The sequence below is a fragment of the Ambystoma mexicanum genome, chromosome 1p (genome assembly GCF_040938575.1).
Source record: "Ambystoma mexicanum isolate Mex_15411 chromosome 1p, UKY_AmexF1_1, whole genome shotgun sequence".
Lineage (NCBI taxonomy): Eukaryota > Metazoa > Chordata > Amphibia > Caudata > Ambystomatidae > Ambystoma > Ambystoma mexicanum.
In genome coordinates this window covers 677631492-677647811 of record NC_090921.1, presented here as the reverse complement: position 1 = coordinate 677647811, position 16320 = coordinate 677631492, and the positions used below count along the sequence as shown (strand labels likewise).

The following is a 16320-nucleotide window of genomic DNA, read 5'->3' as shown; positions in this document are numbered from 1 at the left end:
GAAGCTGAAAGGAGGGGAGGTGGAAAAGAGCAATAAGGAATAAAAGAGGAGCTGGTGAAGGAGAAAGTTGAGGAGCAACAAAGAGGTGAGTGAGAAGAAAATGGGAATCACCAACAGGGAGGAGCAGAAGTCAAGTGAAGGAAAGGGATCCATGGGGGTGGAGCAGATTAAGATGTGATGAAACGTTGAGGTGGGAGGAGAGAAAAGGAGAGGAAGAGAAGGGAGGTGAAGACCAACGTTTAGGAAAGGGGAGAAGTGATGAGGAGGAGGCTGTCAAAGGCATCACAAGAGAGAGTTGGTCGAGGCCCTAGCCTCTGGAAAGAGCCTTAGCTTGGTGGAGGAGTAGAATCCAAAGTGGTTTCGGACAGCCTACCAAGGAGTTCAGCCTGACAACTCCAGGGCCCAATGAGATCCTGCAAAGGATCTTAATTTCTGATGCATGACCCACATCTAGGAGACCTAAGGCACTTGGTGGCAGTGGTGCCAATTGTGCCCTAGATGTGCATTATCCTGACAACATCTACAAAATTAAAGCAAACATCTTCAACAGCCACGAATCAAGTGGAGAGCACTTACAACTCCAAAGACTGTGAGTGACTTTCTGTGATTCCCACTCAGAAGGCAGAGCCTAAGGGAAGGGCTGAGTCTGATGGTTTTGTAGAGAAACCAGATTTGTTTGTTCTGTTGATTCACCATCACGTGACCTCAGTTAAATCTAATTCCTTCATGTTCTGTGTGTAGCAATAAAATCCTTGAATGATAGACTTTGAATTTGAGATTGTCTTTTCATCCATCGGCCGGTGAGAGTCTTCTTTTTCTTCATTACAACTATTCCTGACAACGCAGAGACTTTCTCTGCTGTTGGTGAAGTTGAACTTCCAAAACTGTTACTAAACGTTTGACAGATAGTGGTCACTTTCCCATAACTACAAGTGATTACGTATTGTGTTTAAACTACAAGCACTTACTTCTCCCTATATGGCTTTATGAATTTTTCTAAGTAATTTTTCTGAAGAAGGTGTCAGAATGCCAACTCTTTCAAAGTCTCTGCATTCTAGGCCAAAGCAAAGAAATGGCTTTCAAAATGTATATCTGTTTCTCGGAGTCACTCATAATCTTATAGAGGAGGATAACAGATGCCTAGTCTCAGGTCACAAGCTATTTGGGTTGTGGGTCTTGGACAAGGCTGCCATTCTCTGGTTTCATTGTTTCCTGGTTTTTCTCCATCAACATAAGGCATCCACAAGAACCTTAGTCAGTATTGCTGCACGGTTCCAAACTGCTTGCCCGAAAGCATGTCAGCACTTGGTGTTCGGCAGTCTGGACCGGACCAGAGGTAGGCTGGATCTGTGGCAACGGAGGATGCTCATTGGGGCTCAGGTCTGCTCTAACGGGTGTGTCTCGATCCTATGGGCCGCAGCACAATTTTATTGTCCTCCTTATCACCCTAAATTCTGCTTGCACCAAAGGGGGCTGTATCTAAGTCTCCTCTCTGCCTGTGTTACCAGGGAATCCCAATGTGCCCTCTTACATGCCCTGTCACTTGCTTGCTACCCAACTCTTCTCCTTCACACAATCGCTAGGTGTGGAGTATGTGCTACCTTTCTATGCTTTTTTTTTGTTTTCCTCTGGTGTTTCCAAGACTTCACCTCTCCAGCTCCTCTTGTTACCTTCAACTCACGCCAGGTTCCTAGGCCCTCCACTCACTCCTCTATTTAACACCTTCCTACGTTTTATACCACCTCTTCTTATCTTCTCTTCACCATCTCATGCTCTACTTCTAATCACTTCCCCCTCTGTTCTTCTCTTGGCCAACTCCTCCTGTGTGCCCTTATTCACCACCTCCCCTGTGATCGTCGATTTTGTACCACATGCTCCACTGATTTTGCTCTTACCACCCTTGGTGTGAGGTTGGCTGTCTATTAACTGATACCCATCCTCAGGTGTTTTCATTCTACCAACATGAGCCTCCTGTGTTATCCACACTGAGCACAGACAAGTCCAGTCCACCATTTTGGATTCTTGAAAAAGCCAGCACATGCATATGAGTGCAAGAGCTCCACTCTGGGTGAGTGGATCTGGTGCGTCTCAAGTAGCAGCCTCTCCACAGATCTCTTTCTGGGCGGTAAGCGGGCTTTATGCGCTTTCTGAAGCACAGGTTTCCCTTTTCAGAATGCAAAGAGTTTCTGGATTGTGAGGCCTGCATTAAAGGGCCTGCTGAACATGTATTCTTACTACCACACCCAGCAATGCTCTGTACATGCTTCCTTAAAGGGGCAAAAGCTAATGCGTTACCAATGTGACACGCCTCTGCCCCCTGACCTGGTGTTGTGGGGATGGCCGGCATCAGAGAGTGGAGGAGCCCCTTCACACGCCCCAAGAATTCGGCATGGGGCCTCCTCACACTAGATATGAGGCAGCACATTTTCGCTTCCTGATATTCGTGCCTACACCGTGTGTGTGTGTGTGTGTGTGTGTGTGTGTGTGTGTGTGTGTGTGTGTGTGTGTGTGTGTGTGTGTGTGTGTGTTTTGTTTGTCACTAGTTGACATATGCTCCATGGTAGTGGATGCACCAGTGTTTTGTCTCTTACAACTCACCTGATATCGACATCTTCTAACTACCCCATTCCAGTGGCATTGGATAGGCATTGCTCTGTTCTCTTTTTAGTTTGCGCTCTGTTTCTGGTTAGAGTATTTTCCTTAATGCCTTGTTGGCGGTAATTGGGATGTGAGTCAGTGCTCTGTGTACCGTCCAGTTGACTCTGTGGTGCATTACCAGTAACCTTGTGTCTGCTCTATTGTTTCTCTCTTGAACTTGCAGCATGCAACAGGCAAGAAACGTTGTGCACTACACAAACTTTGCAATGTAACATAACTTAAACCACCAAAACCATAAGCAGTTTAAAGCTTCCAAGAAAAATTCATTTGGAGCATATTTCACCATATATTTTGCAGTTGCTGGTGCCTTCCTCATTGGATTTCCACAGTGTTCAAACATGAAGTGTTATGACCCGATTTAAGCATTTTTATAACTTGAAAATCATCCGTTTTGAAATAGACGACTCTGTTTTTAGTGTCGAGTACCTCATGAAACCAACCAATCCTTTATTCTTTTGCACAGTGCTAAAGCCAACATGCTATCAATTTGGCCAAAAGCACTTTCAATGTTAGGTACCATTTAAGGTTGGAATCTCTTTCACAAAGCTATGCACCATGGGGAATTCGTTCACATAACATCCCAGCTGTGTCGTTTTGCAGTTGTGGGGGTCTCCTGTCACAGTGTCTAAAATTAAACCATACCAACAAAATGTGAATAACTCGCTCCCTACATCAAACCAAACGAAGCATAAATCAGGAATAGTATGCATGCAAGACTTTGCTCTCTCTCTCTCTGGACTGCTGACATTTTCACAACAATGGAACTAAGCACAGAGTCATGTACAACGAGGCCACAAAAATGGCAGAAATGTGCTATACAAGACGACTTATATTACTATATATTACTAAGAGGGCGATGCCACAATAAAGCACTCAACATTGTCACTGCCTGAATGGAAAATAATCTTTTCTATTGTGAAAAACGACCTAAAATAAGAGCAGATTACAACAAGCCTATGAAATAGAATGAAACTATATCATGGTTGCTTAGGAATCAATGTTTTCTGATAGTTTCTAAAAATATGGACTAAAATAACCACATTTGAAAATGATATCTTGTGCCTTTGTCAAAACGAACGTATAGTCTTTTGTCTGAGAATCCAAACTATCCTGTTGCGGAAGAGATTATGCTACAGGGAGCCAAGTGTAACCAAGCGCCTACAAGTTTAAGGGTGTATCATTTTTATTTCAGGAATGCTGGTACAATTGCTGTTTGACTTCTTACATCAAGTTCTGGTTCCTTCTGGTTCATTCAGCTCATACCAGAATGTTCTCGCTGGCAGGGCAGGTGCCTTAAAAGGCTCTGTGAGGATACACGCAAGGAAGGCAGCTGGTTCTTCAGCCCTGAACGGTGTCAGGGGTGGGATAATTCCATTAGTCACTGCTTGTGCTTCCACTTGTACGGACGCTTTTAACTATCAAGACTGTAGCTTCCATCAGGCATTGCCAGTAATGATACAGGCAGGCTAGAGTGCAGGGGCTGAAAGCTGGATAGATGGGGTAGTATGGTGGGGTACAATGCCTCGACTCACAGGTCCTCAGCTCTGCACAGGGAGAGGAGAGCTGTGAGATAATCTCCAGTTATGCTGGCCTAAAACAAAGTCAGAAAAGGAGCATTAGTCTCTGGGAGTTGCACTGATTGAGCCTTGCAGCCCACAATCACAATTTCCGTGTCTGCAAAGATCAGCTAAAACTCAATATTGCTTACTCTTCAGCCAGTGCTGACTTACCTTTGCCAACAGTCATGCCTCAGGAGGGATCTCTGTTTGTAAGCCTAGTGACATATGTGTAACCATGACCGTTAGGTTTGAATCTCTGGCTGTGCTTCCTGATGAGGCACCTTTATTTTGACATGTCTTTATATCGAGGTACTGTATAACGAATGCCCATACATCAAATCTTTTATCTTGAAAACCTTTCAAGTGAATGCATCTTTAAAAAGAAATGTGGGCCCCCCATACACCCGTTTCCCACCCCTAAAAACCAATCCCGACTGTTTCCCCCAAAAATGTAACCCTTTACCCCACCCTAAATACATTCACTATAAAGTTTTCAAGATAAAAGATTCGATATATGGGGATTCAATATACAGGATTCGAAATAAACACTGTATACCACCTGAATCTGTTAGTCTAATCTCTAGCTGTGAACCTTAAGGAGGAATGTCTAACTCTGACCTATTGTCACACACCTCTAGATGTGAACACCGGAGACCTCTCTAACTGAGCAACTGTGAGGCCTTTCTAGCGGGGAGCCACAGTGGGGTCTTTCTAGCTGTGAGCCATACGGGGGCATCTTGAGTAGTAAGCCTGACAGAAGCCTCTCTAACTGTTGAAGGCCCATCTGTTAGCCATGGGGGTGCCTCTTTTGCTGTGATAACTAAGAAAATGCGTATCTCAAACTCTGATTAAGCAGTAATCGTGTTAGGATTGACCACCACTCAAATGCCATGCTTTCTTTTTTTTTAAGTTTGTAAATGAATGCCTCTTTGATGGTCATTAAGACATGAAGTCTCATATGCTGTCTTCCGTAAAGCTCTCAAAACAAAACTCTTTAACTAAGACACTTGTAGTAGGTCAGTAGCGCCAATCCTTCTGTCCCTCGCCCACCACCATAGTATCTGCTCTGTTCGGCTGTAACCATGGAACCATTGGGCCATACATCTTGTCAGTGTCCCTGTAACTCAATGTCTTTACTGGTCACTACTAGTTATAGCTGCACTCCCCCTGTTTGATCTCAACCATAGTATTGCTTGTGTCCTGTAATGGCCTCTGCTCATCTGTTGATGTTCCGCAGTAACCATGGAACCATTTTTCAAAACGTCTTGCTGTTTCCTCGTAACTCTATTGTCTCTGCCTGGCCTCACTGCGCCCTTTTTTTCCTCCCCCTGCAAGTAAGCTATCATTACGGTATTACGGTACTAAGACACTTGTAGTAGGTCAGTAGCGCCAATCCTTCTGTCCCTCGCCCACCACCATAGTATCTGCTCTGTTCGGCTGTAACCATGGAACCATTGGGCCATACATCTTGTCAGTGTCCCTGTAACTCAATGTCTTTACTGGTCACTACTAGTTATAGCTGCACTCCCCCTGTTTGAGCTCAACCATAGTATTGCTTGTGTCCTGTAATGGCCTCTGCTCATCTGTTGATGTTCCGCAGTAACCATGGAACCATTTTTCAAAACGTCTTGCTGTTTCCTCGTAACTCTATTGTCTCTGCCTGGCCTCACTGCGCCCTTTTTTTCCTCCCCCTGCAAGTAAGCTATCATTACGGTATTAAGTGCCAGGAACTGGTTCAACTGTAACCATGGAACCAGCTGGTATTGCCATCATGTAAATTCCTATCGTAACCAAGTAAGCACTACTGTAACAGCTCCACAATGCCTAGGGGCCGCTTTGTGCGCTTTATAAATATAAATAAATAAAGAAGAGCAAAGGGAATTGCAACAAAGTATGAATTGTAGACCTTAACTGAAGCCTAAACACTCCTGGACTAAGGGAGGCCCTGGGAGCTGACGATCACACTGTTGACACCCTTCCTCTTGGTGTTATGCATTCCACTAACTCTGCAGGTCGCACTGTTTTAGGAAATCAAGGCCACGGACATTGGATTTCATGAATACAAGGCTGAAAGCCTGACTCACACAGTAATAGGAATCTGTGAGGCACAGAATAGAAGCACCACTGACCTGGAGGAAGGAATAGAGGGACTTTCCGTATTTCTTCCTGAACTCTGCCCTTATGCTGAGCAGGTCTATTTCACTGCGCGAGACCATGATACGTGTCAGAGTGTTTTCATTGGTTCCCATTCCCTGTGGAAAAATCCAAAAAAGGCGAGTTAGTTTGCAACATGACACCATTCACAAATTGTGTGGGTTTTAGTATTCATCTTGATTCACACTAATCCAGAGACTGTTGTCAACAAGACACCTAAATAAGCTGTATGCGTGGTGGCAACTTTTATTGTGGACAATGGATTACACATTTGGACTAAACTTTCCATACAGATGACCCTGGACCATTTAAATGCACCTTTTACAACCAGACACCAGTCTCTTTGTAAGAGATGAATTTAAATGGTAAACACCACACTGGAGAAAAGCCACTAGGAAGCCTGTGTGTAGGATTCATAAGGGATATTGTACTAACCTCCTATCACAGCTTGTACTGAGGATTCTCAGCACATGGAATCTCTTCTGCAGGTAACTGTGTAGGGAATTTGAGTGTGTAGGTAGGTAGGCTGACCTAGTATGAGACCTACTTTACAGGCTCAAAGGCAACACTTCCAAAAACAGCAAGTCTGGTTCCTGCCCAAGTCCATACCGTTGACTATGTCGCCCTGTGGCATTAAATGCAATTGTACAGGCAGTACCAAAACACATGGGGAACGTGGGTCTAGTCGCAGAAGGCTCAGTATGCACTGTGTGTGCAGTAGGGGCATAGCCATGTTAGGAGAATATGCACAGCACAGAAATTACAGGGGCAAAAGTGAAGAGCTGGAACTGAACATAGCAACACGGAAGAAGAGTCACCCCAGCATGGCGACAGAGGTCAAAGAGCAGATCAAGAGAGAGGGAGATGGATATGTAATGCACAGGCACTGCCAGAACCAACAGATGTGCCTGTTTTAGAGGTAACTTTGGTACTTTTGTATATTATTATTTTCTACAAATGATCCCAATACAAAGAATAACATATGCTATTACTGATCGTTTCATTTTCTTTACAAAACACTAGAAGCATGTTACTGCTACTATTCACATGTTCTATATAAATCAAACGGAAAAAGCTAAGAACCTTGATTCAGAGTTTCGTGCTGAGATGCTCTAGTGCTTAGAAATCAAACCGCTGAATGCCAATGCCTTATGAAGTTGTTTTACACCACAAACTGCTCGATAGTTGCAATTAACCTACTACCATTGCAACAGAGGCCTTTGCAGGCAGACATGGCTGCTCCAAGTCATCTAGACATGGCTGGATAAGGATAGGCTGAATGGCTGCAAGTAACCCATTGCCATTCGGGCAGCTGTTGTGCAAGCATATATAACTGTCTTCAATTATCGAAATGCAACAAGCATTTACTGAATCGATTGTTTAGGTGTAGAAAGGCATTATTTGCACATTCACCAGTCCTGCCCTTTTGACTCTTTTTTACTTCACAAGGAAGAGTGATGCAGTTTAAAATAGCTGTATAGACCCTGCACTCAGGCTGCATCTGGTGTCATGGATAATAACTCCAAAAGATGGTTTTTTCATCATCATAACTTTATTCGGCTTGGAACCATCAAAGTATACAAACACAGCATCCAAAAATGCACAGATATAAAACATCACATTTCCCGCAAACAAACGGAGAGAGTAAAGCGGCTGCAGATTGGAGGTGGTCAAGGCGTCCCTTGGATGTTGTGTAGTCATCAGATGCATATCAAAGCACTGAGGAGCCAAATGGTTACTGTTAAACCGTCACAGAGAAGTCATGCTTGGGCACCTGGTCCCCACTGGTGTGGCATTTGCTCCGCTGAGCACAGAACGGTGGAAAGTTCTTTCACTAGGTCGAGAACTGGATACGATTGAAGAATTAGGTGGAGGGCCACATGTCTTATTAAGATTCAATATGCCCTCAACTAAGGCATAATCTCCAAGCTCAATTCTAATGGAGTCACATCTGGAGGTTCCCTGTCGACGGAGCCTCGTGCAGCGGATAATTTGCTCCCGCCTAACAAATGAACAACCCCTCACCACTCTGATCCAGTAAAGGCACTTATTTAAGAGGGCGTGTCTAGGTTCGTGAATGTTTGGGGCAAGCTTGGGGACCCTGCTAAGGTAGAATGACCTCCCTGCCTGTGGTGACATCATCCCATTTCTATTGTCAGTTATGCCGTTCAATGGGTGGGTCATCTGAGTTGTTACCCTTCCAGAGGTGATGATTGCCCTGGGAACTCTAACTATATTGGGCCCCAGCGGGCTCAACAATGTTGGCTTAGAGGACCAGTGGTCAGGTTCATTGCTGACATGGTTATTTAATTCTGTATGATATGATATGGCATTTGTAACGCGCCTATACAAAAGTGTTTCAAGGCGCGACGAGGCAGAGGGGGACCAGGGGGAGACAGACAACGCAACGATCCTACTAGGCCAGGTGTCATTCAGATTGTGCAAGTGCAAGGGTAGTGGGGAAAGGGAAAAGTGCAAGGGAAAGGGGAGAGGGGAAAGTGCAGTACATGGTTAGTAGAATACAAGATAAATAATAGGGCCAGCTGGTGGCAAGTGCAAGGTAAGTGCCGGGAGGAGGGGCTGTAGGATACAGAGACAGTCCCGTAGTGCAGGTAGGCAGTGCAGGGAAGAGTGGCTGGGCCAAGGACTGAGATCGGTGAGTGGCCCAGTTGCAGATTTAGTGCAGGTTTGCTGATTTTAGCAGGGGAGAGAGGGAGAGAAAGCGGAGGCAAAGAGGAAGGTTTTGAGGTGTTTCCGGAACCGGAGATGGTTCTCCTCAAGTTTCAGGGAGGCAGGAAGGCTGTTCCAAAGGGAGGCCCCTGCTGCGGATAGAGATCTACCCCCAACTCCTTGCTTGGAGAAGCGTCTGACCCTGAGGGAGTTGGAGGTGGATGAGCGAAAAGCTCGAGAAGGAAGATATTTAGGAAGAGAGAGTTGAAGGTATTTTGGCCCAAGGCCCCAGAAGGCCTTGTGGACAATGCAAAGGGTTTTGAACTTAATCCTCGCAGCCACTGGGAGCCAGTGTAGTGATTTCAGTCCTGGAGAGATACGGTCCCTGGGCTTGAGGCCAAGGACAAGTCTCACAGTCCTGTTCTGGATGAGTTGCAAAGGGCGGAGTGTAGAGGCAGGAAGATTTAGATAGAGGCTGTTACAGTAGTCCAGCTTCGAGAGAACCAGGGCTCTAGAGACAGTGAGCTTCTGGGGGAAGGAGAGGAAAGGAAACGTACCTCTGAGGAGGTGTAGCTGGTAGTGTTACTTCTTAGAGACGTCAGATATGTGAGGAGAGAAAGAGAGTGTGGAGTAGAAAATGACCCCGAGGTTTTTTGCCTTGCAGGTAGGAGCAGGGAGAGGGCCAAGGGATGCCGGCCAGAGAGCTGCAGGGAAGGAGGGAGTGGGTGTGCCGATGAGTAGAATCTCAGTCTTACTGGCATTACGGCAGAGGTCGTTGGCGGCACACCATTCATGGATAGCAGAAAGACAGTCAGAGATGAGGGAAGGGGAAGAGGAGGCCGAGGGTAGCTTGAAAATGAGCTGGGTATCATCCGCGTAGCACTGAAAGTTGGGACAGAGAGTGGCGATGCGGTGAGCAAGAAGTGCCAGATACTGGTTGAACAGCCAGGGGGAGAGGTTAGATCCCTGGGGGACACCACAGGTAGAGAAAAAGATGTCAGAGAGGAAGAGGACCCCAGTTGGACCTGGGAGGGTCGATTGGAGAGGAAGGAGGTCAGCCATACCAGAGCCTGACCAGTGATACCCAGGTTATCACAGATACGGTTGAGCAGGATGGTGTGGTTGACAGTGTCAAAGGCAGAAGAGAGATCGAGCAAAATGAGATCACAAGGGGTGTTAGAGTCAAGGTTTGAGAGCAGGTCCTCACGGATGTTCAGGAGAGCAGTTTCCGTGCTTCTGGCAACTCTGAAGCCGGACTGATGGTCATGAAGACTACCAACAGATTCAGCATGGAGATTAAACTGGGAGATGGCCAGTTTCTCCAGGAGCTTGCCCAGGAAGGGAGTGATAGAGATTGGGCGATAGTTAGCTTGGCAGGAGTGGTCGGAAGAGGGTTTCTTAAGAAGGGGGTGCACAAGAGAGTGCTTGAGGGGGGATGGGAAGACTCCAGAGGCGAAGGAGTGATTGCAGAAGTCAGCCAGGGCAGGAGCCAAGGAGTCGATGTGGTCCTTGATAGTTTTGGAGGAACAGGGGTGGACCTGTTTTGACAAGACTTTCATAGATCGGACTTGTCTTGAAACCTCGTCAGCAGAAAAAAAGGGGAAAGGCAGAGAAGGAGGGAGGAGGGGTGGCTGCAGAAGGGCCAGAGGAAGAGCAGGGAATAGAGGGGGGAGGTGATAGGAGGCGAGTGAGGAGAGGATGTCCTGAGTTTTTTAAATGAAGTGAGAGGCCAGTGCTGTGCAGAGGTCCTGGGAGGGGACAGGAGAGGTAGAGACTGCAGCAGGGTTGGCCAGCTCCTTGCAGATTTTAAAGAGTTCAGCCGAATTGTTAGATGCCGCAGGTTTGGATAAGGGCTCTCTTCTTGGTGAGAACAGAGAGCCGGTATTGCTTTTGGAGCAGGCGGCAGGCCAGTTTGTCAGAGGATGAACATGAAGCACGCCATTTCCTCTCTGCCACCCTGCACTTGCGTTTAAGGGTGACGAGATCCGAGTCATACCAGGAGTTACATTTGGCTTTAGGCTTCAGGCAGATTCTCATGACAGGGGCAAGGATATCAAGGGTATCAGATATAGCAGAGTGGAGAGTGCTGTGTCAGGGTGGGAGTCAGCCGAAGGGGGGGGCGAGATGGTGGTAGCGAAAGCCTCAACTGACACGCGCTTCATGGGTCGGATGACCGCAAAGGTGGGTGGCAGTGATGAGGATGGCTTTGCCTGTGGGGTAGGGAAGGTGAAGTGGGAGGATAGGAGAAAGTGATCACTCCAGGAGAGAGGAGTGGAGAGAGGGACAGAGAGGGGAAGGTCAGAAGAGATCAGAGCATCAAGAGTGTGCCCTGCAGAATGGGTCAGCCCAGACAGGAGAATAGAGAGTGAGAGAGAGTCGCAGAGGTCGCAAAAGAGTCCAGAGGGAGGACAGGAGGTATCAAGGTGGATGTTGAAGTCTCCAAGAAAGGGGAGTTGAGTGGTTGAGGACAGGAGTGAGGAGGAGAGGTCAGCCCACTCAGAGAGGAAGGAGGAAATTTGACCAGGTGGCCGATAGATAGTAGCCACGGTAAGGGAATGGCTAGGAGAGAGAGAGAGTCGGCAGACAAGGCTTTCAAAGGAGGAGTAGGTCTGCGTAGGAGTGACAGTGGCAGGAATCCACTCAGGGAAGATAAGGGCCACACCCCCCCAGCACGGTTTGGCCTAGGCAAGGAGAGGATCTTGTAACCGTCAGGTAGGAGTGTGTCAAAGCTGGTGACAGAGCTGGCCGTGAACCATGTCTCAGTGAGACCGAGGATGTCAAGGTCCAGTTCCTCAAGAAGGCGACAGATATCAGAGGAATGTTTGACGGCAGAGCGAGAGTTGAGAGTGGCAATGTGGAGAAGGTTGCCATCCTTGAAGGACTTCTGGGGAGGGGTACAGATCAGAGGTGCGCCCTGTGGAGGTGAAGAAGAGGGAGCCCGAGAGAGGGCAGGGTGAGAGGGTGGAGGCAAGGTAGCCGAGGACAGAGAAGCGGGGACCGCAGGAGAGGAAAGGAAGTTGATGAGGCGCGGGAAGCGTCTATCAAAGAGGTGGAGGTTGGCCTGAGGGCCTTGGACCAAGACGGTCCCATTAGCGTAGACATTAATGATGGCCTTAAAGGAGCGGGAGGGGGCCAAGAGGACATCCCAATGGGTGCCACCATTAATGGGAGAAGAGGAGAAGGGAGAGAGCACAGAGAGCATATGAAGGGTCCATAGGTCAGGGGAAGGCACGAAAAAGAGGATGTCAGTAAAAGTTTCCTTGGAGGAGGAACTAGTGTAGGTGTCAGCGATAGGTAGGCCTGGGTTGGAGACCAGGATATCCTTTTTAAACTTGTTCCTACCAGATTTAGTGAGGAGAGCAGGATAGTCAATGGAGAAGCAGTTAGAGAAGATAGGCGAGATAGAGAGCACCATGGAATAAGGAGGGATTGGGGGGAAGACAGACGAGAGCAAGTGGACAGGAATGAGCGGCAAGCCCTAGTTTACCACAATTTCAGAGCAACAGTAACACAGTAAATGCGTATTAGGTACCCAGTGTAGAGGCCACCTAAGTTTGAGAGTCCTGCGAGGGGAGAAAAAAGCCCTAGTTTACCACAATTAGCAGAACACAGAAGTGTAGGAACCATGTGAATGAAGTGAAAAGGTGTAGGTTGGTGGGCTGGGCGAGCAGGTGGAGCTAACCAGAAAGAACGGCGGAACGGCGCATGGCGTCCCCTGCGGACACCTGAAGATACACTGGGAGCCGCAGCCGTAGGAGCCGCAGCCGTAGGAGCCGCCCTTCGCCTAAGGGGCCCTTAGCCGAGGGGGCTGCCGGGCAGGGGGCTGCCCAGGGGGGTGGGATTTAAGGCAGGAGGAGAGGAAGGGGGGGTGAGGGTGGGCAGGGAGGCGGGAAGGGAGAGGGGAGAGGAGGACCAGGAAGTGAGGTGGAGGGAGGGGCAGGGGGCAGAACAACGCGCACGGAGCGCCAGAAACAACAGTGCCTCAATAAATAAACTTACTGTAAGCCCAACAGGGCCAGGAAGGCAGCCTCACAGCTGGCCGCACAAGGCTACGGGCGACTGCTCAATCCCGCTCAGCTCAACAAAGAGATGCTTGGATGCTGTATTAGATAGATGGGATAGGGCCTCCTCACCCTCGAAGCCAATTGCAAGGTGGGTGATTTTCTTGGATCCATTCTCATGCCCATGGCCATCCCCCGTGTCTTGTTCTGAGAAGTGCCAGAGATGTTAGGATTGCCAGAGCTAAGCTCAGGTGCAGGTGGACCATTAACCATCTCATTCTTGTACCCCCTCCTTCAGACCCCAGAACAGTTGGGTATCCCTTCTTGCATGGGCCACCATCAGCTAGTTAAATAAGATGCGAGATCAGTTTTTTTAGTAGGAAAATCTCACCCAGAACGATACTGCACTGACCGACACTTGGTTCTGGCCCTCTCCCTTCTAAATAGGTTGATGAGACGTTGGCTGATTCCTTGCAGTGAGAGGGAGGGCCATGGCATGGTTTGTCTGGCAGGATTTCAACAGTGGCCCCCACCAATACCTCCAAAGGTCCCAGTTCTGCAACTCCTCTGTTTACAAATCCAGACGATCTTTCACCCTGCAATTGACTTTTAAGGTATCCCAACATCGGTGGGACTTGTTTCGCCAGTTTTACCGGGCCGGGGGGTTCTTCGGATGGAGACATCATTGTTGTGGGCATTGTGGGCACCGCAGGTTTCGTTGTAATATCCCCTCTCACCGCAGTCTCAAAAGTCTTGGATGTCACAATGCAGTGAGTATGGGGGTTAATGGATTGTTGAAATAAATGGGGAGCTGTGACATCTGAAACCACTGGGGTGGAGTGGGTGACTAGCATTGAGCAGCCGATAGGGACAGACATAGGAGTAGAAGTTCCAGATTCAGAAAAGAGAGGGACAGTGATCCCCATGCAAGGATCCCAAGGGGAGCATCAATGAGCACAGGGAGAGTAATGGACCCCTCACTTTCAGGGAAATGCCGTGAACAACCAACAGTTCCTACAGGTTCATCAGCTTCCCGTATTCCAGAAGTGAAGGGGTCAGCAGATTCTTGTGCTGCGGTCCCCACTCCGCATGGGATAGCCACTGGGACCAGGGGAGGCAGACACTTGGGGGATTCTTTTCCCTTTTATTTTTACTAGCAGGATTTTCCGCTGAGAAATGGGCACAGATTTGAAATAAGTTTGCTCGTCCAGGGCGGCATGGGAAGTTGGCTCTTCCATTTAGAGTTCACTAGGCCCGCTAATTCCCGCTTCTGTCCTACTGTGTCAATTTGCCGGGAAGGGACAGTGGACCAAAGGCAATACAGTAATGTTATATCAGGAGACTCTCACCTTATGCTTTGGTTGAGCCCTAACCCTGTGAGACCGCCGCTCCAGATCCTATGCAGAAGAACTCTACTCTGCTGCTCCACTATGCGGGTCTCAACTAGAATCCATAACGGAGAATTAGCTGTCTTCATAGCCTCCTACGTCTTTCGGCAGGCAGCTCTTCAGGTACAAACACTCAACGGGAGCAAACACCCGCATCCTTACCCCCCACAGGCTTCACAGGGGGATGCAGCATCTCTTGTTCAGAGGGGGGCAGGTGGGGTTTCAGCAGCAGACAGCAAAGACAGCAAAGACAGATCAGGCCAACGGGAGCAAAAACCTGCACTCTTACCCCCAGAGGCTTCACCCTCAGGGGGGGATGCAGCAGCTCTTGCTCAGAGGGGGCGGGGCTTCGGCAGCAGGCAGCAAAGAGAGACCGTGCCAATGGGAGCAAACAGCCACACTCACCTCACGGGGGGATGCAACAGCTCTTGTTCAGAGGGGACGGGGCTTCAGCAGCAGGCAGGCAGCAAAGAGAGACAAGGGTTTTCATCTCAACAATAGCAAATATGGTTCTAAGGGCTTTCCTTCCTTGTCCTACCATGGACTCCCACCTCCCTAACCCCATATCTGGCAACTAGCGATTGGTAACCCCTACTTTCTATAAGCTAGCTACAGATGACGGCCTAAGGGTTAAAACCATGCCTAACTTGCTCCCTCCAGGGTTGTTCAAAGGGGTCCCTAACCAAGCACTCCCCTTGCGTTCATCATTCGGAAATTATGGTTTTCTTGTTCCTATATCAGACACCCTGCTCAGTTCTCTCAACCCACACGCACCCTCGCTCTACTTTTCCTGATCCCATTACTCCTTCTGACAAACCCTGTTCTCGATTCTCACTCGCCCCTCTGCCTTCTCCTGCTTCTCTCACACATTGTGGTCTTCTTCCTCTCCTCTCTCAACCCTTCTGTGCCTACAATGTCCTCACTCTCTTTTCTCCTCTCTCCCATTGTCTCACCTCTCTCCATACCCCTCTCCTCACCTCTACACACAATTCCCTAGCCATGCCTCTATGCCTAATCTTACCACACTCGCTCTACCTATCTCTTCCAACCACCTCCACCCTCCTGCTGCACTGTCCTCACCACTACTCTCACTACCAGATTGCACTCTCTGCACACCCTCCTTCCATACATTCTCTATATCGCTCTTTCTTGTATCCCCTACACTTCTCTCCATATCATTCCTTCTCTCTTTTTCACTCACCTTTTACACCCCCTCACCACACTCTCTTTCAAAACCGATACCTCACTTGCACTCTATACCAACTCATCCACCAACTCTTCAGAACTCTGAAACTAGACCCTACCAAAGTCCATTCTCCCTGGGTGCACCCCCAAACGCACCCAAGTTCAAAACTGAATGACATAGTTGGTTTTTGACAACTCACCACAACTCGCCCGTAGTGCCAAATCCCTCGGCTTCACCATCAATTGCGACCTCTCCTTTAAATCACACATCGCCAAGAAGACAGAAACAGCATGATACCAGCAGTCACTCTTGCACCAAATCAAACCCTTCATCCTTGCCTCAGACATCAGAATCATTGTCCAGGCTCTGGTGCTCTCTCACCTGGATTGTGGCAGCGCCCTCCTGGCATGTGTCCCAATCACTACTCTAAGGTGGTCAGTCATAATTTCAACAAAAAAAAATTTCGAAAGACAATAATGTTGAAACAATAATATCGAAAAAACATATCGATTTTTTTTTTATTATATATTTATTTTGGGGTCCGGGAATAAAAGAAAAATGGGTAAAACAAAAATAAATTAAAAAGGGGGGTTGGGGGGGAACCCCCCCATTTCGAATACAAAATGTAATTTAAAAAAAATGTGTTTTCGAAATTATCACTATAAACCCTACTCTAATTCCCTAGACGCCATTATACTTATCTG

General features: G+C 47.9%; 1 protein-coding gene across 6 annotated transcripts in view; it reads right to left on the bottom strand.

Annotated features, from left to right (window-relative positions):
* Window positions 1–3547: 3547 nt before the first annotated feature.
* ANXA9 (annexin A9) overlaps window positions 3548–16320 on the bottom strand; it is a 197406-nt gene continuing 184633 nt past the window's right edge. For all 6 annotated transcript variants that reach the window (XM_069649758.1, XM_069649757.1, XM_069649759.1 and 3 more), the window contains exons 12-13: window positions 6347–6469; window positions 3548–4249 (exon numbers count right to left, since the gene is read on the bottom strand). In XM_069649758.1, the coding sequence (XP_069505859.1) occupies window positions 4187–4249; window positions 6347–6469 (186 nt within the window). In that variant the 3' untranslated portion in view covers window positions 3548–4186. The remainder of the gene's footprint in view (window positions 4250–6346; window positions 6470–16320) is intronic.